This window comes from Muntiacus reevesi, chromosome 20 (assembly GCF_963930625.1).
Source record: "Muntiacus reevesi chromosome 20, mMunRee1.1, whole genome shotgun sequence".
Classification (NCBI taxonomy): Eukaryota; Metazoa; Chordata; class Mammalia; order Artiodactyla; family Cervidae; genus Muntiacus; species Muntiacus reevesi.
This window is the reverse complement of record NC_089268.1, coordinates 35,869,334-35,896,974: the sequence shown is the minus strand read 5'-3', so window position 1 is coordinate 35,896,974 and position 27,641 is coordinate 35,869,334. Positions and strand designations below refer to the sequence as shown.

Here is a 27,641-nt window from a genome sequence, read left to right as displayed (position 1 = left end):
TGAGCTACCCATTTTCCGCATCCTACCCGGTAGAACATGCAGGAAGAGTAGAGAAAATTGGAGGGAACGAGGGGCAGACCAAAGAGCGATTGGTAGCCACAATGCAAATCGGCTCATTTCACTTGTCAAGGTCTGTGTACACACCTGTGTGCGGAGCATCTGTGTGCCAACTTTGTCAGGATGGGATTCAATCAGGCAAGAGTCTGCAAAAAATATGAGGCTTTGATTTTGATACAAAAATTAGTCAATTAGAGAAGAGCAACTGTTTTGGCAGACCCATCTATCTTACATAGTTTGGCCACGGAAGTACGTAAGCATCCCATTATTTCAAGTTCTTACATCCATTTCCTGTTCTATTCAACCTTTCATTACACATCACCTCAACTTCCTTCCTTCCTTCCCAGATTTCTTTCTTCCTGAAGTGCACCAAACCCTTGTTTCCTTGTTTATCACAATGAGACTAAGACCAGCATGGATATACAAATTGCTTTATAAATTATGAAGCTTTTAAATAATTTCAGTCATGATAATTTATTCATATGCCAAAATATACAAAAGATAGAATGCAAAGGAAGACATGAGAAATGTTAAATGCTTAAGATTGCTTACCTTTAAATAATTATGTTCAAGATCATTTAATAATCACATCAAAGTGTATTAGGAATGATGCGACTAGAGAGGTTTCAAATTCCATGGAAAATGGAAAACAAACCATGGAATGACTTCAAGCTTCAAGGTATATATAATAAGAAATTTCAACAATCTGAGTTGTTGAGTCCTGGGGTGCATCATTAAAGGAGACTGTGGACTGACTCCCTAGGAATTGTATAAGGATCGGAATGGTCACCATCTGATGTGGTTCACACTCTGTAACCAAGTCAAAGGACTGAGAGAATTCAGGTCACTGCAATCCTATTTTCTAGTTCCAAAATTTGATGAAAGTATTAATTTTTTAAAACTCTTAAGCAAAGTCCCTATAACTTTAATACAAACACTCACATTTTAAAATGCAAAATTTCCTACAGAATGGAAAAGTAGTTGAAAATTCCAGCTATTATGGTAACAAATAAGAAAAATATCTTTTCAAATGCAACACATGGACACTATAATAGCAGCCATTTCAGAGAGACTTCTGTTTATAAGACACCCCCAGAGGTTCAAAAATCAGAGGTGGTGATAGCAAAATAAGAGAAAGTTTCTCGGTTTTTGCATGTTGCCCCACAAAGTCTTTATGATCTGAAATGTCCAAAAAATATATATATATTTCAGCCACGTGAAAAATGTCAAACCTTTCAGTGACTGGTCATCATAAACACTGTCACAGACCTTCCACACAAAAGTTAATGACCTCTTTGTTACAAGATGCTTCAGCTACCCTTTATGGATATCTGTATGAATGTGTTGATGTCTATGTATTTATATTTTTTTGAATATTTTTATTTTAAGAAAATGAAGGCAGAATGTTAAAATTTTCTTTTGATTTGAAGGTTTTGTGTGGGATTTTCACTTTTTTCATTCACATTTTACTCTGGAAAGAAGAGAATTAAGGCAACAAGATACATCTAAATTTTTTATCTTCAGTCACTGGAAAATGGGAACCTGACTTTCCTTTGCATGCCAGTCATTTATTATGTGGGGGATGTGTGTGTGTGTGTGTGTGTGTGTGTGTGTGTGTGTGTGAGATGGGCATATGTATGAAAGCATAAGACAGCCAAGGCTGCTCAAACAGCCTGAAAATTTTCATACACCACTGATCTAGTCCTGACAAGAGGAGTCCAGCTTGGAAAACAAAACTTCTCCCTCAGTGCTACCCTCAGCCTTCTGGATCTCCTTAAAAACACCAATGATACAGGGGGAGGTATTTATTTCACACAAGCAGTTTCAAGTGATAAGGGACTTTGTCACCTCGGGGGTCTAAGTACCCAGTTATAACATTTGTAATGAAGCTGACTTGTTAAATTTGTCCTCAAAGATAAGGAACCTACTAAAGCACTAGAAAGAGGAGAAGCAGGGTCTAGTTAAAAGTGAGGCCAAAGGCTGAGGGGCTATGCATCCACTGATAACTACTTAATCATAAATCCTTTTGCTTAAGTGATATTTAAGCATCAAAGAAGTCTCCATTTTGCCTTTCTCAGTAGATAGTATTCTGCGATGGTATTCTTTTTCCTACGTAGACACTAACATATATAAATCATATGTCATGGATGGGAACAGCAAGCAGAGTAAGAGTATGTTTTGAGACAGATTTGGCAAATAAAACTGTAAGATATTTAAAGTATATAACATGAGATTTTGATATATATATATATTATTTTTTAAATTTACATTTAATTGGAGTATAAAATTTCTTTCCAATGTGTTGGTTTCTACTGTACAGAGATGTGAATCAGCCATAAGTGTACATATATACCCTCCCTCTTGAGTCCCCCCACCACCCACCCCGTCCCACTTCTCCAGGTGATCACACAGCACGGGGTGAGCTTCCTGTGCCATACAGACACTGCCCACTAGCTGTCTGTTAATATTTTACATTTGGTAAAGTACTATGTTTCAATGCAACTCTCTCAATTCAACTTGCCCTCTCCTTTCCCCATTGTATCCACAAACGTGTTTTCCATCTGTGTCTCTCTTCTTGCCCTGAAAATAAGTTAACCAGTGCCATTTTTCTCGATTCCATATATACATTAACATACAATATTAGTTTTCTCTTTGTGACTTAGTTCACTCTCCATAACAGGCTGTAGGTTCATCCACTTCAGCTCAAGTGACCCAAATTCACTTCTTTTTAAGGTTAATTAAAATTCCCTTGTATAGATGTACCACAACTTCTTTATCCATTCCTCTCTCAGTGCATGGCTACATTGCTTCCATGTCCTGGCTATTGTAAACACTGTTGCAATACATTTTGGTGTACACGTGTCTTTTTGAATTATGGTTTTCTCAGGGTATACGCCCAATAGTAGAATTTCTAGGTCATATGGTAGTTTTGTTAGAACTTCCCTGATGGCTCAGCAGCTAAAGGATCTGCCTGCAATGCAGAAGACACAGGAGATGGTTCAATCCCTGGGTCGGGAAGCTTCTCTGGAGGAGGAAATGGCAACCCACTCCAATATACTTGCCATTTCCACCTACCCTCTGCCATAGTGCTGACCCACATTTATATATGTATTAGAAAAGTGTTTCCCTTTCTATTAACTTAAGTAACATAACTTTCATCCGACATGCTTACCTTTTATTTTATGAAGAGAACACAGGTAACTTCCTCTCCCTTAGACAGCATCAATTATAGAACAAAATTTTACCAGTTATAGTCATCATGCTATACATTAGATCCTCAGACCTCATAATATTCATATGTTAAAAGGTATAACCTTCTACAAACCCGTTCCTATTTCCTCCACTCTCCAAGCCCGGCAATCACTTTCCTATGCTGTTTCTGAATTCCACATTTTTTTTTTTTTTTTTTTAAGATTCCTTACAATTGAGATCATACAGTATCTGTCTTTCTCTAACTTATTTCACTTAGCATAGGCCCTCCAATTTCGTCCATGCTGCACAAATGGAATAATTTGTTTCTTTTTAAATGGCTAAGTAAAATTCATATGTATATATCAGATCTCATTGTTTTAATCTCTTTACCTACTGACAGATACTTAAATTGTCCCTATAATAGTTTGTTTCCAGGCTACTGTGACTATTTATGCAATTAATATGTGAGTACAGATTTATCTTTGAGATAATTATTTCATTGCCTTTGAATATACATTCAGGAATGAATATATATTCAGAAGTGGGATTAATGGCTGTATAACATGTCTTTGTGAAATTTTGTAGGAAACTTCTAGAAGGTATTCCGTGGGAGTTGCACCAATATACATTCCTACCAAAAATCCATTAAGACTTCCATTTTCTACACATCATCAGCCACATTTATTTCTTACTTTTTGGTAAAAGCCATTTAAAGAGGAATAAGTTGGTATGTGTTGTACTTTTGATTTGCACTTCCTGATAGTGATGTTGAGCATCTTGTCATATAATTCTTGGGTATTCTGTATGTCTTATTTAGGGGGAAAATTGTCTATTCTGTAAAAAATAGCATGAATTTTGTGTACTATATTTGAATATATGAAACTCAGGTACCTATCCATACACCAAAACAAATAACAGAAGTACCAATAATCCCATTTACAATTGCATCAAAAAAATATGTAGAAATAAATTTAAGCAAGGTGTTGAAAGATCTATGTATGAAAACCTTCAAGACACTCATGAAAGAAATATTTAAAAGACACAAAATGAAGCATATTTCATATTTATTGACTGGAAGAATTAATATTGTTAATACACCCATACTACCCAAAGCTATGTACATATTCACTGGAGCCTCTTTCAAAATTCCAAGGCACCTTTCACAAAACAGAAAAAAAATTCTACAACTTGTATAAATCTGTTGTTGTTGTTCAGTTGCCAAGTCATATCTGACTCTGTGACTCACAAGCCTGCAAAACACCAGATTTCTCTGTCCCTTACCATCTCCTAGAATTTGCCCAAGTTCGTGCCCATTGAATTGGTGTTGACAATCAGCCATCTCATCCTCTGTCACTCTCATCTTCTTCTGCCTTCAATCTTTCCCAGCATCAGGGTCTTTTCCATTGAGTCAGCTATTCACATTAGGTGGCCAAAGTATTGGAGCTTCAGCTTCAGCATCAGTCCTTCCCAAGAGTATTTGGGGTTGATTTCCTTTAAGGTTGACTGGTTTGATCTCCTTGCTTTCCAAGGGACTCTCAAGAGTCTTTTACAGCACCACAGTTTGAAAACATCAATCCTTCAGCACTCTACCTTCTTTATTATCTGTCAAGCTCAAACATGCATACATGACTACTGGAAAGAGCATAGCCTTGACTGTACAGACCTCTGTCGGCAAAGTGATGTTTTTGTTTTTAACGCAGTCTAGTTTTGTCATAGCTTTCCCGCCAAGAAGCAATCGTCTTCTAATTCCATGGCTGCAGTCACCATCCACAGTGATTTTAGAGCCCAAGAAGAGGAAATCTGTCACTGCTTCCACCTTTTCCCCTTCTATTTGCCATGGAAGTGATGAGACCATATGCCATGATCTTAGCTTTTTTGATATTAAGTTTTAAGCTGGCTTTTTCACTCTCCTCTTTCACCCTCATCAAGAGGCTCTTTAGTTCCTCTTCACTGTCTGCCATTAGAGTGGTATCATTCACATATCTGAGGTTGTTGATATTTCTCCCAGCAATCTTAATTCCATCTTTTAGGACTCATTCAGTCCAGCATTTCACATGCCATGCTCTGCCTATAAGTTAAATCAGCAGGGTGACAATATTCAGCTTTGACAAACTCCTTCACTAATTTTGAACCAGTTTATTGTTCCTTGTCTGCTTCTAACTGTTGCTTTTTGAACTGCATACGGATTTCTCAGAAGACAGGTAAGGTTGGTCTGGTATGCCTATCTCCTTAGGAATATTCCACTTTGTTGTGATCCACACAGTTTGGTGAGGTTAATGAAGCAGATGTTTTTCTGAAATTCCCTTGCTTTTTCTATGTTCCACAAATGTTGGCAATTTGATCTCTTGTTCCTCTGCCTTTGCTAAACCTAGCATGAACACCTGGAAGTTCTGGGCTCACAGAATGCTGAAGCCTAGCCTGGAGGAATTAAGCATAACCTTACTAGCATGGGAGATGAGTGCAACTGTTCAGTGGCTTGAACATTCCTTAGTACTGCCCTTCTTGGGAATTGGGATGAGGACTGACCTCGTCTTGTCCTCTGGCCACTGCTGGCTTTTCCAAATTTTCTGATGTGTTGAGTGGAGCACTTTAATAGCATCATCTTTTAGGATTTTAAATAGGTTTGCTGGAATTCTATCACCTCCACTAGCTTTATTGGCAGCAATGCTTCTTAAGACCCACTTGACTTCACATTCCAGATTGTCTGGCTCTGAATGAGAATGTACACCATTGTGATTATCTGGGTCATTAAGATTTTTTGTGTAGTTCTTCTGTGTACTTTCTCCATCTCTTCTTGGTCTATTCTGCTGCATTAAATCACAAAATACCAAAGAGTCAAAGTAATCTTGAGAAAGAAGAACACAATTCAAGACTAGGTTTGCTGATTTCACATTGTATTAGAAAGCTATAGTAATCAAAACAGAATGATTCACGTCTGGCACGAAAACAGACGCATAGATCAACAGAGCAGAACATCGAAGTCAGAAAGAAATGCACACCCATATATTGTCAGTTAGCTTATGAAAAAGGAGCCAAGAATATCCAGTGGGACAAGGACATGCTTTTCAAAAATGGCACTGGGAAAACTGGATAGTGCTATGAAAAAATGAAACTGTGCCCCTGTCTCTTAGCATACACAGAAATCAACTAAACAGGGATTAAAAACATAAGACTTTAAGCGACTAACCCCCTAGAAGAAAACATTGAGGTAATCTTCTTGCCATCAGTCTTTGCAATTAGTTTTTGGGTTTCAAACTAAAAGCAAACGCAACACCATGAAAAGCAAACAAATGGGACCACATCAAACTCCAAAGAATGGAACATCAGCAAAATCAAATGGAAATTTACAGACTGACAGAAGATATTTCCAAATCATATATTTCATAAGGGCTTAATATCCAAAAATACATGAGACATACAACACAAGGGCAAAAAACCCCAAATAATCCAAATTTTTAATGGAGCATAAGAAAAGTAAGAGTTTCAATAAATCTGAAGATTAGACTGTATATGAGAGACACAGCAAAGTTTTCCTGCTAGAGCAACAAAAGCCTGTGCCTTCCTGGCATTACTTTCTTCATCTCCATTCGCTTGTTTGACAATTACAGTCCACAGTGTACATTCTTCAGTCAATAGCAAACACCCCACAGTGAGCTATAATATGTACTAAGAACAGCCTCACAGGGAAAAAACAACAACAACAACAACTAATATTTGCATACTTACTAATGATGCATATCAAAAGGAAGGTAATTTCCAGACCATTGTTTTCTGTATTTCGTTTCAAAATTGAGTCACCTAGTAAGGAAAATGAGTTAAGAGACCTCACTAATATATTGAAAGAAAATCAGTTTTAAAGGGGAGCATAAATGGATTATAATTAGGGGGTAATTTATTACTAGTGTTGAAACTGAAGTTCTTTTGATTCTCTACTGCATCAGGCTAATAATTTATAATTATTAACTGCAACATAGGAAAACATAGTACCAAAGTTATAGTGAATAGAGAAAGACATAATATAGTAGGCAAGAAGTGAAAGTATGGGAAGTCAGCAATGGTAGTAAAGTAAAGAGCAGTATTGCCTTGAGAGGAAGGAAGGTTCTCAAAGTTTCTTGAAACACCAAGAACAAGCCAGATGTGAAGAATTAGCTTAAATTGAAACCCAGAAACTCTACCAGAAGAAATTTAAGTTCATAAAAATATTGTGATGCTAAAACCCACAATTTAGACAGAGAATGGGGTAGGGTAGTGTATATAGACATTCAAAATTCTCCATTGCTTAGTGCATCAGGCACTCAAGGACCACCCTCACTGAAGTCTTTCTCTATTGCTCAACCTACAGGTACCACCATGGAGAAAGAGATAGCTCTACTCCACAGGCAGTTGAACCCTACATTTATGGCCTCGTGGCTTTCCTTGAGAAGCATTAGATGCAGCAGACTTCCTCCATCCCATCCCATTCGGCTGACTGCCCACGGTCAACAGGAGTCCTTACCCTGGGATCATTCTGCAATCCCCATGGCTCTAGCTCCCAGCTTCCATGGAAACCAGTGGACTTACAACCCTGTCCGAGGTATGAAAGGCAGCATCATGGCTTGTCTATGTGGTTCTCACTATGTTCAGACGGTCACAGGTTAGTTGTTTCACTTAACAACAGCTTCAAATGGTTCCCCCATTCCAGTGGACGGCCATGGACGTGGGGATCTCTCCCCTGCACTTCAGCTCCCTCACCCCCAGGTGCAGGCTGGTCCCACTTGTACTCCTCCTTCTTTCCCCTTCGTCCTTGTCCCTCCTTTCCTTTGTCCTACCAAGTTCTGTGTGGATCCGGACATTCCTTCTCAGTAGTCAGGATGTCCTGCCAGTATTCACATGGTCTTCTGTGAGAACTGCTGCATCTTTAGATGTTCTTAATGCATCGGTGGAGAAAGGTGTACCCCACTTCCACCTACCGCTCCGTCATCTTGTCCACCCTCATTTGTGCATGTATTAGAAACGAGTTTCCCTTTCTATTAAGTAACATTGCCATCACCACACATGTTTAACTTTTGTCTTTTGAGGAGAATACAGGTAAGTTCCACTCTCTTCAGTTGAGTCAGTCATTTTAGTCGTGTCTGAATCTTTGTGACCCCATGGACTGCAGCACGCCAGGCTTCGCTGTCCATCCCCGACACCCAGAACTTACTCAAACTCATGTCCATTGAGGCGCTATGCTACTCGATAATGTCCACTCTCTCAGAGAATTTTTTTTGAGATTCCTTATAATTGAGATCATAGTGTATTTTCTTTCTCTGACTTAGTTTATGCAGTGCAGTATTCTCCAGTTTCATCCATGTTGCAATAATTGGAAGGATTTCTTTCTTTTTCTAATGGCTAAATAATATTTACCTACATATGTCACATTACATTGTTTTAATCCATTCACTTGTTGACATATACTCAGGTTGTTCCTATACCAAGGATACTGTGAAGAATGCTGTGATGAGCATGGGAATACAGATCTCTCTTTGAGACAATGATTTCATTTCCTTTGACTATATATCTAGAAGTGGCATAATGGATCACATAACAGTTCTCTTTGAAATTTCTTGTGGAACCTCCACAGTATTTTTTCCTGGGAGTTGCACCGGTATCTGTCCCTATCAACAGTGCATAAGCACTCCTTTTTCTCCATATCCTCAACAAGATTTGTAATTTCTTACATTATTGGTAATAGCCATTCAAACAGGTAAGAGGTGATATCTCCTGTGCTTTTGATCTGCATTTCCTTTGATTATTAGCGATGCTGAGTGTCTTGTCATATACCTCTTGACCATCTATATGTCTTATTTGTGGGAAAATGTCTATTCTTTAAAGATGAAGCATACATATGTTTACTATATTCCAATATATGAAACTCTGTTGCCCACCTACATATCAACAACAAACTATCAGAAAGTTGAATAAAGATAGCAAGCCCTTTTACTATTGCATCACAAAAAATAAAACACTTAGAAATAAACTTAAGCAAGGTGTTGAAAGATTTTATATAAAACTTTTAAGACATTGATCTGGAGAAGGAAACAGCAACCCACTCCAGTATTCTTGCCTAGAAAATCCGTGGATGGAGGAGCTTGGTGCAGGCTACTGTCTATGGGTTCACAAAGAGTTGGGCATGACTGAGCAACTTCCCTTCCCAAAGACATTGATAAGAGAACTTTAAAAAGAGCTAAAGATACGTAAAGTTAGATTGTCTATTCAATGTGTTTCTTGAGGTAGGATTTGTATTACTATAACCTTCCCTCTTAGAACTGCTCTTGTTGCATCCTATAAGTTTTATTTTTATTTATTTATTTATTTTTCATTTATTTTTATTAGTTGGAGGCTAATTACTCTATAATATTGTAGTGGTTTTTGTCATACATTGACATGAATCAGTCATGGATTTACATGTATTCCCCATCCTGATCCCCCCTCCCACCTCCCTCTCCACCCTATTCCTCTGGGTCTTCCCAGTGCACCAGGCCCGAGCATTTCTCTCATGCATCCAGCCTGGGCTGGTGATCTGTTTCACCCTAGATAATATACAAGTTTCGATGCTGTTCTCTCGAAACATTCCTTCCACCCTCGCCTTCTCCCACAGAGTTCAAAATTCTGTTCTGTACATCTGTGTCTCTTTTTTTGTTTTGCATATAGGGTTATCATTACCATCTTTCTAAATTCCATATATATGTGTTAGTATGCTGTATTGGTCTTTATCTTTCTGGTTACTTCACTCTGTATAATGGTCTCCAGTTTCATCCATCTTATTAGAACTGATTCAAATGCATTCTTTTAATGGCTGAGTAATATTCCATGGTGTATATGTACCACAGCTTCCTTATCCATTGGTCTGCTGATGGGCATCTAGGTTGCTTCCATGTCCTGGCTATTTTAAATAGTGCTGTGATGAACATTGGGGTGCAGAAGTCTCTTTCAGATCTGGTTTCCTCAGTGTGTATGCCCAGAAGTTGGATTGCTGGGTCATATGGCAGTTCTAATTCCAGTTTTTTAGATATCTCCTCACTGTTCTCCATAGCGGCTGTACTAGTTTGCATTCCCACCAGCAGTATAAGAGGGTTCCCTTTTCTAAACACCCTCTCCAGCATTTATTGCTTGTAGACTTTTGGATAGCAGCCATCCTGACTGGCGTGTAATGGTACCTCATTGTGGTTTTGATTTGCATTTCTCTGATGATGAGTGATGTTGAGCATCTTTTCATGTGCTTGTTTGCCATCTGTGTGTCTTCTTTGTTGAAATATAGATCAATGGAACAGAATAGAAAGCCCTAAGATAAATCCACGAACCTATGGACAGCTTATCTTCGACAAAGGAGTCAAGGATATACAATGGAAAAAAGACAACCTCTTTAACAAGTGGTGCTGGGAAAACTGGTCAACCACTTGGAAAAGAATGAAAGTAGAACACTTTCTAACACCATACACAAAAATAAATTCAAAATGGATTAAAGATTTAAACGTAAGACCAGAAAGTATAAAACTCCTAGAGGAGAACATAGGCAAAACACTCTCCGACATAAATCACAGCAGGATCCTCTATGACCCACCTCCAAGAATATTGGAAATAAAAGCAAAAATAAATAAATGGGACCTAATTAAACTTAAAAGCTTTTGCATAACCAAGGAAACTATAAGCAAGGTGAAAAGACAGCTCTCAGATTGGGAGAAAATAATAGCAAATGAAGCAGCAGACAAAGGATTAATCTCAAAAATATACAAGCAACTCCTGCAGCTCAATTACAGAAAAATAAATGACTCAATCAAAAAATGGGCCAAAGAACTAAACAGAAATTTCATCCTATAGGTTTTAGATCATTATGTTTTATTGTAATCTGTTTCTAGGAATGATTTGATTTCCCTTATTTCTTTGGTAACCTGTTTATTTTTTTTATTTTTATTTTTTTTTAATATTATTTTATTAGTTGGAGGCCAATCACTTTACAACATTTCAGTGGGTTTTGTCATACATTGACATGAATCAGCCATATAGTTACACGTATTCCCCATCCCGATTGCCCCTCCCACCTCCCTCCCCACCCGACTCCTCAGGGTCCTCCCAGTGCACCAGGCCCGAGCACCTGACTCATGTATCCCACCTGGGCTGGTGGTCCATTCCACCATAGATAGTATACATGCTGTTCTTTCAAAACATCCCACCCTCACGTTCTCCCCCAGAGTTCAAAAGTCTGTTCTGTACTTCTGTGTCTCTTTTTCTGTTTTGCATATAGGGTTATCGCCACCATCTATCTAAATTCCGTATACATGTGTTAGTATACTGTAATGTTCTTTATCTTTCTGGCTTACTTCACTCTGTATAATGGGCTCCAGTTTCATCCATCTCATTAGAACTGATTCAAATGAATTCTTTTTAACGGCTGAGTAATATTCCATGGTGTATATGTACCACAGCTTCCTTATCCATTCATCTGTTGATGGGCATCTGGGTTGCTTCCATGTCCTGGCTATTATAAACAGTGCTGCGATGAACATTGGGGTGCACGTGTCTCTTTCAGATCTGGATTCCTCAGTGTGTATGCCTAGAAGTGGTATTGCTGGGTCATATGGCAGTTCTATTTCCAGTCTTTTAAGAAATCTCCACACTGTTTTCCATAGTGGCTGTACTAGTTTGCATTCCCACCAACAGTGTAAGAGGGTTCCCTTTTCTCCACACCCTCTCCAGCATTTATTGCTTGTAGACTTTTGGATAGCAGCCATCCTGACTGGCGTGTAATGGTACCTCATTGTGGTTTTGATTTGCATTTCTCTGATGATGAGTGATGTTGAGCATCTTTTCATGTGTTTGTTAGCCATCTGTATGTCTTCTTTGGAGAAATGTCTGTTTAGTTCTTTGGCCCATTTTTTGATTGGGTCATTTATTTTTCTGGAATTGAGCTTCAGGAGTTGCTTGTATATTTTTGAGATTAATCCTTTGTCTGTTTCCTCATTTGTTATTATTTTCTCCCAATCTGAGGGCTGTCTTTTCACCTTACTTATAGTTTCCTTTGTTGTGCAAAAGCTTTTAATTTTCATTAGGTCCCATTTGTTTATTTTTGCTTTTATTTCCAATATTCTGGGAGGTGGGTCATAGAAGATCTTGCTGTGATTTATGTCGGAGAGTGTTTTGCCTATGTTCTCCTCTAGGAGTTTTATAGTTTCTGGTCTTACATTTAGATCTTTAATCCATTTTGAGTTTATTTTTGTGTATGGTGTTAGAAAGTGTTCTACTTTCATTCTTTTACAAGTGGTTGACCAGTTTTCCCAGCACCACTTGTTAAAGAGATTGTCTTTTTTCCATTGTATATCCTTGCCTCCTTTGTCAAAGATGAGGTGTCCATAGGTTCGTGGATTTATCTCTGGGCTTTCTATTCTGTTCCATTGATCTATATTTCTGTCTTTGTGCCAGTACCATACTGTCTTGATGACTGTGGCTTTGTAGTAGAGTCTGAAGTCAGGCAGGTTGATTCCTCCAGTTCCATTCTTCTTTCTCAAGATTACTTTGGCTATTCGAGGTTTTTTGTATTTCCATACAAATTGTGAAATTATTTGTTCTAGTTCTGTGAAAAATACCGTTGGTAGCTTGATAGGGATTGCATTGAATCTATAGATTGCTTTGGGTAGAATAGCCATTTTGACAATATTGATTCTTCCAATCCATGAACACGGTATGTTTCTCCATCTGTTTGTGTCCTCTTTGATTTCTTTCATCAGTGTTTTATAGTTTTCTATGTATAGGTCTTTTGTTTCTTTAGGTAGATACACTCCTAAGTATTTTATTCTTTTTGTTGCAATGGTGAATGGTATTGTTTCCTTAATTTCTCTTTCTGTTTTTTCATTGTTAGTGTATAGGAATGCAAGGGATTTCTGTGTGTTAATTTTATATCCTGCAACTTTACTATATTCATTGATTAGCTCTAGTAATTTTCTGGAAGAGTCTTTAGGGTTTTCTATGTAGAGGATCATGTCATCTGCAAACAGCGAGAGTTTCACTTCTTCTTTTCCTATCTGGATTCCTTTTATGTCTTTTTCTGCTCTGATTGCTGTGGCCAAAACTTCCAACACTATGTTGAATAGTAGTGGTGAGAGTGGGCATCCTTGTCTTGTTCCTGATTTCAGAGGAAATGCTTTCAATTTTTCACCATTGAGGGTGATGCTTGCTGTGGGTTTGTCATATATAGCTTTTATTATGTTGAGGTATGTTCCTTCTATTCCTGCTTTCTGGAGAGTTTTAATCATAAATGAGTGTTGAATTTTGTCAAAGGCTTTCTCTGCATCTATTGAGATAATCATATGGTTTTTATCTTTCAATTTGTTAATGTGGTGTATTACGTTGATTGATTTGCGGATATTAAAGAATCCTTGCATTCCTGGGATAAAGCCCACTTGGTCATGGTGTATGATTTTTTTAATATGTTGTTGGATTCTGTTTGCTAGAATTTTGTTAAGGATTTTTGCATCTATGTTCATCAGTGATATTGGCCTGTAGTTTTCTTTTTTTGTGGCATCTTTGTCTGGTTTTGGAATTAGGGTGATGGTGGCCTCATAGAATGAGTTTGGAAGTTTACCTTCTTCTGCAATTTTCTGGAAGAGTTTGAGTAAGATGGGTGTTAGCTCTTCTCTAAATTTTTGGTAGAATTCAGCTGTGAAGCCATCTGGTCCTGGGCTTTTGTTTGCTGGAAGATTTTTGATTACAGTTTCAATTTCCTTGCTTGTGATGACTCTGTTAAGATCTTCTATTTCTTCCTGGTTCAGTTTTGGAAAGTTATACTTTTCTAAGAATTTGTCCATTTCATCCAAGTTGTCCATTTTATTGGCATAGAGCTGCTGGTAGTAGTCTCTTATGATCCTTTGTATTTCAGTGTTGTCTGTTGTGATCTCACCCTTTTCATTTCTTATTTTGTTAATTTGGTTCTTCTCTCTTTGTTTCTTAATGAGTCTTGCTAATGGTTTGTCAATTTTGTTTATTTTTTCAAAAAACCAGCTTTTAGCTTTGTTGATTTTTGCTATGGTCTCTTTAGTTTCTTTCGCATTTATTTCTGCCCTAATTTTTAAGATTTCTTTCCTTCTGCTAACCCTGGGGTTCTTCATTTCTTCCTTCTCTAATTGCTTTAGGTAACCTGTTTATTATTTAGAATTGTATTGCTGAATCTTCATGTGTTTGTGTTCTTTAAAGTTGTTTTTTTCCATATAATCTATATCAAGTCTCATAGTGTTGTGGTCAGAGAAAATGCTTGATATAATTTCAATTTACTTAAATTTACTGAGGTTTATTTATTTCCCACGATAAGGAAAATGTTCCATGTGCACTTGAGAAGAAAGTGTATTCTGCATTTGGATGGAATGCACTGAAGATATCAATTAAATCTGTTTGCTCTAGAATTTCCTTTTAGGCTTATGTTTCCTTATTAATTTTCTGTTTTGTTGATCTGCCCATTGGTACAAGTGCAGTGTTGACATGTCCTACTATTATTGTGTTACTGTCAATTTCCCCCTTTGTGTCAGTTAGTGTTTCCCTCATGTATTGAGGTGCTCCTTTGTTGACTACATAGATATTTAAAATTGTTTTGTCTTTTTCTTGGACTGACCCTTGATCATTTGGTAGTGTCCTTCTTTCTCTCTTATAATAGTTTTTATTTTAAGGTCTATTTTTTTCTGATATGAGAATTGCTAATCCAGCTTTCTTTTGATTTCTATTTGCATGGAATATCTTTTTCCATATTCTCACTTTGAGTCTGTATATGTCTCTAGGACTGAAGTCAGTCTGTTGTGGACAGCATATATATGGGTCTTGTTTTTATATCCATTCATCCAGTCTGTGTCTTTTAGTAAGAATGGCAGAAGATAATAGCAAATAAAACAAATGATAGAGGATCCCTTTCAAAAATACAAGCAGCTCAAACAAATCAGGCATCAAAAGCAAAGGCAAGAGCTGCAAAAATAAACTCATGAGACCACATCAAACTCAAAACCTTCTGCATAGTAAAAAAAGCCATCAATAAAATCAAATGGCAACCTATGGAATGAAAAAAATTTGCAAATCACATATTTGGTAAGGGTTTCATATCAAGTTTATATAAGAGACTCATGCAACTCAGTAGGAAAAAAAATCAAACAACTCAAATTATTAAATGAGCAAAGGAAGAGTAAGTGTTTTGAAAAATCTGAAGATCAGACTGTAGATGAGAGAGACTGTAAGTTTTTCCTTCCAGAACCAAAGCCTCTGTCTTCCTGGCAGTGCTTTCTTTATTTCCAATCACCTGTTTGGTGACTGCAGTTCACAGTATACATCCTTCACTCAATAGCCATCACCCTACACTGAGCTGTGTGTGCTCAGAATAGCCCTACTAACTATAAAAAAGCTAATGATTGTGTAGGTAATATTGAGGCATTTAAGTCCAGAGCGATTTTCAGAATTTTCCACTCCATTGTTTTCTACATTCTATTTCAAAATTGAGACACCTAGTAAGGAGTGAGGAGAGGACCTAATAATACATGGGTAGAAAGTCATTTAAAACTGGGAGCATTACTGGATTATAATTTGTGGAACTGTATTATTACTACTACTATTGTAATTTTATTCCCTTTAATTCTCTGGTATACTAGGTAGATATTTATTTAAAGTAGTAATACAGCACCTATGGAGAACAGGGTGGAGATTCCTTAAAAAACTAGAAATAGAACTGCCATATGACCAAGCAAACCCACTGCTGGGCATACACACCGAGGAAACCTGACTGAAAGAGACACGTGCACCCCAGTGTTCATCGCAGCACTGTTTATAATAGCCAGGGCATGGAAGCAACCTACATGCCTATCAGCAGACGAATGGATAAGGAAGCTGTGGTACATATACACCATGGAATATTACTCAGCCATTAAAAAGAATAAATTTAAATCAGTTCTAAAGAGGTGGATGAAACTGGAGCCTATTATACAGAGTGAAGTAAGCCAGAAAGAAAAACACCAATAGAGTATACTAACGTATATATATGTATTTTAGAGAGATGGTAAAGATAACCCTGTATGTGAGACAGCAAAAGACACAAAGATGTATAGAAGAGTCTTTCGGATTCTTTGGGAGAGGCGAGGGTGGGCTGACTTGGGAGAATGGCATTGAAACATGTATATTATCACATGTGACATGAATTGTCAGTTCAGGTTCGAATCATGATCCAGGGTGCTCCGGGCTGGTGCACTGGGATGACCGAGAAGAATGGGATGGGGAGGGGGTTGGGAAGGGAGTTCAGGATGGGGAACACATGTACACCCATGGCAGATTCCTGTCAGTGTATGACAAAACCAATACAATATTGTAAAGCAATTAGCCTCCAATTAAAATTAACAAAATGAAATTAAATAGTAATACCTTCATAGAGACACATAGCACTCAAGTTACAGTAGATTGGGAAAGACAAAACTATGAGTCAAGTAGTGAAGTCACAGAAACTTAGCAATGGTATCAAAAGAAGAGGCAGTATTGCCTAGAAAGAAAGCAGAGCTCTCTAATTTTTTGGAGACAACACGAACAAGCCAGTTGGGAGCCAACCAGCTTAAGCTGTATACCATAAAATTCACCAGAAGAAAATGAAATTCATAAAAAATTGCTGATGCTGAATGCCAAAATCCAGACAGTAAGCGAATAGGGTATGGTGCATGTAGATACTGAAAACTACTCAGAGATGTAGACATGGAAGCAAATACACTAGTGAGCATCAGAAAAATCAAAGCACAAAAGGGTCTGAATAGTAAATCGTAAAGAAACTTTGGGAATCTGATCAACAGAATAAGAGAATCAAATTAGACAACCAAAATAGAAAGACTTGTGCACATGATAGAACCAGAGAACGCTCAGGAGAGAAAATTTCAGACCTAGTGGACCAGTGAACAGAAGCCTCCAGCATCAGGAACAGAAACCCTGAACAGAACTCATGCCTGTGCGCTTCTGGGAATGGCGTCAGTTTCAAAGTTTGAGCACTATACTGCCTAAAGGCGAACGCAGACAAGGATTATAGCTTGCTATGACACTGAGTCACAGACAATAGTGTTGTTAGTTTACTTTTCTCATTCAACTGTAAAGTTAATGAATCACTAACCAAGGATAATTGACACCATCAGTTTGCAGTCAGATCCTCTTTAGTCATAGAATGGACATCTGAACCTGTTATATGATCCCCAGTAACAGTTTTAATCATTAAATTTATTGATGTTTAATTGAAGGCTAATTGCTTTATAATACTGTACTGCTTTTGGCCAAACATCAACATGAGTCAGCCATAGGTTTACCTATGTCCCTTCGCTCTTGAACCTCATTCCCACTATCCTTCCCATCGCACCCCTCAAAGTTGTTAGAGAAAATATGGAAAGCTTGACAAATATATGTGTCATCCTTGGGCAGGGGCCATGCTAATCTTCTCAGTATTATTTCAGTTTTTTAATATATGTGCTACCAGAGCAAACATACAAGTAACACTTTAACAGAAAAAAAAAAATCATATAGCTAGTCATCTACCAGCAAATGATCAATTACATTAGGAATTAGGGTATTCTGTTATATTTGCTGCCACTTATAAAATTGAATTTTATAAGGCCCAAAGTTCCATGTAGGAATTAAGCATATATTTATTCATAACACATGTATACATACACAGAATATATACACAGAAATACGTCTATGTTACACAAGCTATTATTCTCCTTTCCTGTCACAATAAACTCTTTAGTTGAAGAGAGAGATAGTCCCAAATTTCTCCAACTTGTATGTCTTCTTTTTGAGAACAACTGCTTTGATTTTCATCACCTAATTTTAAATAACCATTTTATTCTTCCATACCATGCCCCTATAAAGTAACTAAGAACAGAGAAAACCTAGTAAATGCTGATATCTTATCCTTCATTAAATTACCACTCTTCTAGTAAATTATAAAAAGAATCATGTTCACATCTCATTCAGGAGGATAGAATTCCTGTTTTATGAGTTCTCTTGTCCAAACTCAATTCTTGCTCACTTCAGTCTTAAATTCTACTTACTTACAAAGGACGGACAGGAAAAGTAATATTAAAATCATGCTTGCAAGAGTCTAGGATTTTATGCTTCTGTTGGCCAAAGGTAGAGCCAGAAGTAATTTCTGAAATATTACAAACATCATGGAAGCATGAAGTTCTAGTTCTACAATCAAAGAGGAGATGTTTGGAGATGGTTCAAAAACTAAGCCCAATGGGTTGCCAGGATATATACCTGACAAGACAGATGAATTTTCTCCCTAAAATATCAAAGTCAGGCCTTGTTCACAGAACCAATGAGGTTGTCTTGGGTGCTGATCAGGTAATATTCTTGGATTACCATTTGGAGATTTACCTGCCATTTTCTCGAAGAAACAAACCTAATAAGAAGATTAAGGATGCATAAAAGTAGAAGAGTTGTCAAGTTGCCTAGAAGCAAGGCTAGCCAGGAGAACCAGGCCCCCACACTGATAACTGTCAAAGAATTTAACAGTGAGTGTTTTATAGACAGAGCAGACCAAGTGGATAAAACCAATTTTCTAGGGTCACTGCTGTTTTGCAGTCAAAGACAAAATATTTTTTGCTTTAAGCCAAGTCATCACAGCTCCTGATGTGGTCCTGGTTACACACATGCAGACCGAGAGCCCACAGGCATGTGTGATGTGACATCAGGAAGTGAACAGATGACTGCATTGGTGCCCAGTCACCTCCATCTGCTAATAATGGGACCAGGGAAAATTACTTGCCCTCTCCAAGTCATCACATCTTCATTAACATAACTTGATGATCATAGTGAAGATGAAGGCTATCTCACAGGGCTACTGTGAAACATAAACTTTCAGATGTTTTAAAGCTTTTGGGAAAGTATCAAAGACATGCATGGGGTTAGGAAGGTGAGTTAGCAGATCCAAGGTACAGTATCCTTTTTCTCTTAGTATTCTCTCTGTACTCAATAGTAGCGATCAGTCAGTCATGTGTTTACTCTTACCCCAGCGTGATGGTAAACCACACAGATCAACTGTACACTTGTTGCCATTTCCGTGTCTAAAATTCAAGCCCTAGTCAGTGTAGAGTGAAAAAATAACACACTCCTAGAGGGCCTCTCTGGTCAGGGTCTGCAGAGTCCCCACATTAAACTGTCTTAAAAGAATGGCCTAAAGACTCTGGCTCAGAATTAAGTTCCAAATGTTTGCAGAGCACAGAAATACTTCTGGGAGCAATACCAAAATTCAGGGAGTACCTTACTTCTCCAACTATCTATCTGTGCAGATATCATCATCCATCTAAATTTACACAGAAGGCACTCTTTTTTCCCCACCCCAGCTACTACAGCACCAACTCCTGCTCAGAGCAACAGGGAAAGAGAAGGCTTCCCTCCACAGGATGGATTTGATAACCTCAGGTGATTAGATCATCTCAGAATGGCTCATGTTTTTATTTTAGCAGGGTCCTGCCTGCTCCTACTGCTGTTCTTTTCAAATCTGCTCCCATGCCAAGGCAATTAATGCCCCTCCTGTGGTCCTGACATGTTTGGTGTCCACCTGAAGTTCCTTAGAAAAACGTTTAGCCATGTCTTCAGACTGTCCCATGAGATGCATAACCTTTCCACAATAATGTTCAATGAGTTTGTAAGAACTGTGGTGGTGGTGGTTTTGTTGCTAAGTCATGTCTACTCTTGTGACCCCATGTGCTGTAGCCTACAAGTCTCCCAGAAGGTACCGTTGCATTAGTGACTGGGCCATGCTATCCTTTTAACAAGAGGGCTGCATCAGCCTAACTTCAAATAACACACTCTCTAGGTTAAAGACGCCATCCGCTCATAAGATGTGGAAATCAAAGAAAGGACCATTTTTTTTGAAATCTCAAAAATTCCTAAGAAGTGCAATAAGTTTTTCAATTTCCTTTCATTCATTTTCTTTTTTAAATTTCCAAAATAAATGATTTTGTGTTTGTCAGCTAGGAATGCCATAAAAGAATACAACAGACTCAATGGAATAAACACCAGAAATTTATTTCCTCACAGCTCTGGGGGCTAGAAGTCCCAGATCAGGGCACCAGCAAGGTGAGGTTCTGGTAAGAACTCTTTCTTCCCAGGATGGCTTCTCCGTGCGTCCTCACACAGGGTGGAGAGTGGGGCAGACAGACAGAGGAAAGGACACACAGACACAGAGACAGAAGAGAAAATTCTCTGGTGTTTCGCTTCATGGAGACACTAAACCTATTGGATGAGTGTTGCTCCCTAAGAGCTCATTTAACCTTAATGGGCTTTGCGTGTGGCTCAGATGGTAAAGAATCTGCCCGCAATGGGAGAGAACTGGGTTCTATCCTTGGTTCTGGAAGAGTCCCTGGAGAAGGGAATGGCAAGCTCCTCCAGTATTTTTCCCTGAGAAATCCCATGGACAGAGGATTCTGGTGGGCTACAGACCATGGCGTGACAAAAGGTTTGAACCCTTCTCAAAACACAGTACTTTGGCAATTCTGGCTGTAAGATATGAATTTGATGAACACACATTCAGTCCATAATACTACCTGACAGAAAGCACTTTTAGGTGGAATTGGGGAAAATGAAGCATGTTGATTTTCTGGTCCTTCAGTGTCTCTCTGGGCTTTCTTCTACAGGCTCAGAGTAAATAGCCAATAGATGAGAACTGCTCTGCAGTGAACTGGGTGGATGGAACATGTTAAACAAAGCTGAATCCCGGTCACAATAACGACTACGGGTAGTTTTTTTAATGCTATAAATTGTTGTTTTAAGATTTGCAGTGAATGGGTTTCAAGCCACAATAGAAGGGGAGTTTACAATTGGAAACAATTATTCTCTTTGTAATGAAGGTATTTGAAAGTTGTGTGTTAATTCTTTTAGGTCAATCAAGGAGCACACAGTAGAGCAGACAGCTAATAAAAGGCGGTGCTAAAGGTTTCTATTAAATTCACGTAGTTCTTTGTAAACACTCGTTTTTGTTTCATCCCCATTTTTGCTGTCCATTTTTTCCCAACTCTTTCAAGTAATCTCTTTAAATGTTCATAACTTCCGCTAAAGATAAGTTTTTCTCTATCAAAGTGTTAGCTAGATTTTTCTCCTCTTATTTTTCTCAGTTCATTGGTTATTATTTCCTATAACTTTATGCCATGTTTTTCTGACGTACCATTTTGTAACCATTAAAGCATTGTATTCTGCACCTGTGATGAACAGTAATCTTTTTGGTGAGCGTGTTCAGAGATAAGTCAGAGTCATTACTGTTATTACTCCTTATAAGGGAATATATTGGTTCTGAACCATAGTAAACAGGAGATTGAATGGTTAAATATAGTTGCATGCATGCATCCTAAGTCACATCATTTGTTTCCAACTCTTTGCAACCCTACTGACTGTAGCCCAACAGGCTCCTCTGTCCATAGGATTTGCCAGGTGAGAGTCCAGGAGTGTGCTGCTGTACCCTCGTGCAAGGGATGCTCTTCACCTAGGGAACAAACCTGAGTCTTCTTGTATCTCCTGCATTGGCAGGAATGTTCTTTACCACTACTGTCACCTGGGAAGCACCGAGTATTGGTACAAAAGTACTATATTTGGTTCAAATACTAAAACAAACAAAAAAAAGATAATGATAAAGTAGAGAAGGGAAAAGTTAGAACTTAGAAAAATTAGATGTAAGATCATTTTTATAGAGAGAATATATAGAAAAAATAGGAAAAGAATGACTTTCAATTTTTGTGATGCCCCCCATTAAAAAATTACACGTCTATCAAACATGTTAATGTTCTGGTAATGGGTTCATCTATTGAATGCCCAAGAACCCTAACTAATTTCCTGATCACTTTCAGGATAAAAAGTATTCCCAGAGTAAACCAGAATATATAAATTCCACCAACGACTGCCACAGTGATCCCCTACATGCTCCTGAAGAAAGAGAAAAAGCCCAACAGATGAACGTGAGTCCTTCACCTGGGTTTTTCACTGGATCAAATGAGACTGTATGTAGCTTACCAGGCTTCAGATTATTAGAGGTAATGATAACTGTACATGCAGAAAATGGTGGAGGAAATGTAAGCAGTTGAAGAGAAATTATATCAGGCAGTTGATGAAGAATGAATGAAATCAAGGGATGACTAAAGATCTGTAATAGCAAAATAAATAACAGATCTATAAATAGTCCATGCAGACAAGTTTAGTTCAGTCAATGCATTGACACAGTATTGCAGCTATTATTCTGTACAAAAACAGGAAATGAATGGGAAAGTCCATGTTAAAATAAAATATTGCAATATTCATGAATATGTAAGAAACACACCCCAGTTTTGAATACTCCCTGTTACTAGTGATTCATATGTGGGAGTACTATACTGCACCCCCAAGCCAGCACGTCTGCCTCTCAAGGCTTTCCTGATTCTGCTTCTACTTCTCTGAAACCTCCTTTATTCGTCATTCTCAATGACTCTTCTGTCACCTTTTATTTTTAATTAGTAAGTTTCCCCCACAATGGCCTATGTAACATTGCTTTGCTTCTCATGGCCGCAACAATTGCCTCTGTTTTGAGGACAACACAGTTTACATATCAAGCCTCAATGATTAATGACAACTCCATATTTTCACCGTTATAACCTCTCCTTTCTGATTTCCTGCATTGTCCTTAATCCTAACATTATTTAAAGTATTTTCACATGCATCCCGCCTTAAAATTCTATCTTTTCTCTCTACAACTTTCTTAATGGTACCAGCATTCTTTCCCTCTGTTAAGCTCATTAATAATGAGGATGATCAAGTAAAGGAAAAGGTCAAAGAGGAGGACGAGGAGGGATTTTTCAATAAACTGAATTTAAAGTTTATTGAGAGTTACTACATAGCCATACATTTTACTAAGCACTTTATGTGCATTACTATATTTCATCCTATTCAGTTCTCTGTTCTTTACCACAAAAACAGTTCATGGCTGTAAAGAAATCAAGCATATTAACTAGAGATATTCAGCCTCCTGGGATTTCATGCTCAATTCTACTAGTAGTAGTGAACTAGGGGGGAAAACCCTCCATTGTGAATCCCATTGATGCTCTTACTAAGACAACGCTGTGCCATTTTCTGCCCAGACACATGTCAACAAGACAGACTCTTCTGATACCAGCATGGGGGCTGGTGTTGGGATTAACAGAGGAAAGAAAGCCTGTTAGGAATGTCATGTCTTCTTCATTGTCTCTTTGTTGTAATATCATAAAACAAATTACCAATTGAAAATCAATACGAATGACGCATCTGATTCATTAATAGGAAAGAATCACTGGGTGACAATGATGTGGGCACAGTAGAATGCCTCTTTCCTGGGTCAGGTACTGCAGGCACATACTGACTTGTCATAAAACACTTAGATTTCTCTCACACAAATATATAAATATAAAAAAACTCACTGAATGGGTGGTAGAATTTCAGAGGAAAAAAGAAAATTCATGTTATAAATTAGAACTCATCAGAGAATTAATTCCTAATATAACCCAGATTTTAATAATTTGCAAAGTGCAAATTAATAGCTTACATTTTATAATTTTGAAACTGTTACTACCTTCAAAAATCTCTGCATACACATAGGAATAAGCAAAAGTCTTTTAGGTCAGCTGCTCTGACCAAAGACCACATGTTAACAAAACCACTGAATTATGATTATTATTTTTTTTTTAATTTTATTAGTTGGAGGCCAATCACTTCACAACATTTCAGTGGGTTTTGTCATACATTAACACGAATCAGCTATAGAGTTACACGTATTCCCCATCCCGATCACCCCTCCCACCCCCCTCCACCCGACTCCTCTGGGTCCTCCCAGTGCACCAGGCCCGAGCACTCGTCTCATGCATCTCACCCGGGCTAGTGATCTGTTTCACCATAGATAATATACATGCTGTTCTTTTGAAACATCCCACCCTCACCTTCTCCCACAGAGTTCAAAAGTCTGTTCTGTACTTCTGCGTCTCTTTTTCTGTTTTGCATATTGGGTTATCATTACCATCTTTCTAAATCCCATATATATGTTTTAGTATGCTGTAATGTTCTTTATCTTTCTGGCTAACTTCACTCTGTATAATGGGCTCCAGTTTCATCCATCTCATTAGAACTGATTCAAATGAATTCTTTTTAACGGCTGAGTAATATTCCACAGTATATGTGAGTATATGTACCACAGCTTCCTTATCCATTCATCTGCTGATGGGCATCTAGGTTGCTTCCATGTCCTGGCTATATATGACAAACCCACAGCAAACATCACCCTCAATGGTGAAGAATTATGATTATTTTAATGAGCCTGTTTCTTATGTTTGCTTAGAATGAAGACCTTAGTAAATGGATCCTGAAGTTACAGTACCTCTGGATTGCTCCTCTGTTTGATATAGGCGCTGACCGGGAGGTTGGGAAAGACCTCTCACGTATTATCATATCAAGTGCCTCAAAGAGTGTTAGTAAATCATACAAGCTTCAAGGAATTTTCAAACTGTGATTCACCCAGGTGAGCATCCTGCAGAGGGCTTTCTTGCTTTGTTCATGAATGAAAGAGTTGACCTCTGTAATCACAAGGAGTTTTGAAATATCTCATTTTGTAAGATAAAGATTCATGACCTCTATATCTAGACTGCTACTCCATAAAGCAGGAGTCTAGTCATTCATAGTGATAGACTCTACTGCAAAGGGATCAGAATTTCACTGCAATTATTGACATGTGCAGCCTTCCCTACATTACACATGATTCCACCAAAAGCTTGCCTCTTCCTGGGCACAGGTGGTTGAAATATTGTCAAGTGTAAAAGAACTAGAGAACAGAATTTCCAAGCTCAGCATTTTCCTCAAAGTATCCCAGGACATCACTATTGAAGTCCACTTGTCTTTTTCTCTGTTCTCCTCAAATCAAAGAATGAGAGTGGGAAGAAAGAAAAGAGAAAGTTAAAACTAAACCTGAGTTATGTTTCTACTTTTTAGATTCCTAATAGTGTTCTCATAGGCTGTCTCCAAAATCCATATCTAGAGAGTTTTACATTTGTATGTGTTCCCCAAATCTTAATTTGAGAATTACAAGGGACAAAGTTAAGGAAATACTAATAAACTGCATAAGAAGTCATTATCTTTTTGGTATTCAGATGATTCTTCCAGTCTGGAGGAAGTTGTCGGAGGACCGCATGTACTGGTCAGGATACCAATCCCTGGTGTCCAGCGATGAAGATGTACGTCATTCGGCACTTTATAACCTGTTCAAGCGCCGGAGAAAGGACTCACGTAAAGTTGACAAGTACAGCAAGATCCTGGCGTGCCGAATCCACAACGTGTGCTAAATCCACATCCACCCCATCCAGCTCTGAGATGGTCCTAATGATCTATCTCATCACAAGTTTCTTTGATATTTACGGCTTTTTCATGCACGCTGTGTGAAATGGGTCTCCTCTTAAAAAAATAGACACAGACTTTATAGAGATGTCAAAATCTAAGAGGGTAACTTGTTAACATTTCTTACTTTCATTTAATATAAAATCAAAAGAAAATCCAATCCTACAATTGAGAGAATGAAGCTCCCATTAAAATTAGTCACAAATAGCAGAGGCTGGCATTACAAAGAAGACCAATAAGAGATTACATAAGAATCACAGAAAATTTTGCTGGGTCAAGTTATTAGAATCAAAGAATTAGACAATTGTTCAAGGTTCTGGTCATGCTACCAAGAACACTGAATCTGCAGGATTCTTTATGAAAGCCAGCTGTGAACTGTCAGCCAACTGTCACAGTGTTACACCAGACAGAATCAGTGCTTCACACCTTTGTACAAATAGCATGAGGTTTACAGAACTGTCTAAAGATTGTTAGGATGCTGTCTTAGACCTCTGGGTTCCTATAACAGAATATCACAGACTTATAAACAAGGGAAATGGATTTCCACAGTGTGGTCATGCAGGGTCCTTTCTGTTCACACACTTCTTATTGTATCCTCACATGGGTAGAGAGGCTTGGGACCTGTGTGTCTCTGACACATAAAAGCACTCATCTCATTGAGGAGGCTCCATCCTTATAACTCCATCATCTCACAAAGGCACCACCTATGGATGCTATAACCATGGGAATCAGGATTTCATCATATGAAATTTCTGGGGGACACAAAGGTTGAGACCATAACAGATAGAAACATGAACTGGCTCCATCCTCCTCCAGTGGCTGTCTTCACCCAAACTCCACTGCACCCTCATTTTCTGCATCATCTTGCAACCATTCCATACATTCTATCACTCTGGGTTTCACAAGGCCAGGTCAGTCAAGTGTCAACTCCACCTCATATTCAGCCTATTCAATGTTTCCATCTGCCCTGCTGAGGCCCAGGGGACCTGCCAGGAAGCATCGATATGTCCATTTCTGCAAGGTTCCTCCTCTCTCCCTCTCTGGATCTTCATTCCTTGGGCCATGTTGGAACAGGGTAGTTGGTAATGAGATGGGAAAGTTCTGACATCACTGACTTACATGGTGCTCTTGTAGCATTCTCTTGGTCCAGACAGACTGATTTGAAATTCCCCCTGATTGACAAGTATTTCTCTTGTGGGGTGTCCTTGTGATTATCCAGGACATTCACACGTTGGGGATCCCCAATGCCATAGATTCCTTTTTTCAGGGGAAATCTTCTGGTACCCACAGCTCACCAGCTGCAGTCGTCAGCACAGCCTCTCTGTTTCCCTCACTCTGCAAGCACCATCTGGAGAAAATTAAGTAGCCCACAGTCAGATGCCTACTAGCTGATGGACAGGAAACCCATGTAACATAAACACTCTGAACAATTGAATGCAGTAATACTGGTGTGCATTTGTCCCTGCCTGGGGCCTTAGGACAGATGTCCACCTAGTCATATAGATACCGAGTAGGTCAGAAAGCTGGATTTAAAAACACATTTATCTGAGATGTGAGATACCATTCTCTCTTCCTTTTAGAGTAACTATCCTTGTCATTAATTATTTGGCCTTACAAACATGCCCTAGTAGGTCACTGAATTATAAAATCCTCCAAATAGACTGAGTCTCTACTGTGGCTGGAGCAGTGTGACTGGATTAGTGTTGCTCAGCTTCTTCAAGAGCCTCCAGACAACCTGGGTTGAGGGCCAATCTCTTGACTGGCACTCCTAAGAAGTCAGTGATGTTGCTGGGCTGGCTGTCTAGCATCTTTAGGGCATTACCAGTCATTTCTATTAAACAGAAAGTAGGAGATCAACAGGTAGATGGGCAAGGGGGATGAATAAGAGAGAAGGAACAGAAAGACAGAGGAAGGAAAAGCAGGAAAAGGAAAGTAAGTCAAGGACTTTGGTAGTGAAGGATGAAAAGATGTTAGAACACTTTTTTTTTAAGGACCCAAATACA

At 38.3% G+C, this 27,641-nt stretch overlaps 1 protein-coding gene and 1 non-coding gene across 2 annotated transcripts; one reads left to right on the top strand and one right to left on the bottom strand.

Moving 5' to 3' along the window:
* Positions 1–7,599: 7,599 nt before the first annotated feature.
* LOC136151239 (placental prolactin-related protein 3-like) lies at positions 7,600–25,586 on the top strand. The gene is made up of 5 exons (XM_065912183.1): positions 7,600–7,882; positions 20,305–20,354; positions 22,104–22,211; positions 24,590–24,718; positions 25,395–25,586. Exons 1-5 carry the CDS (start codon positions 7,600–7,602, stop codon positions 25,584–25,586), a joined length of 762 nt encoding a protein of 253 aa, XP_065768255.1.
* LOC136151982 (U6 spliceosomal RNA) lies at positions 17,632–17,740 on the bottom strand. Its single transcript, XR_010660144.1, has one exon. It is a non-coding gene; the product is annotated as a U6 spliceosomal RNA (small nuclear RNA).
* Positions 25,587–27,641: the final 2,055 nt, after the last annotated feature.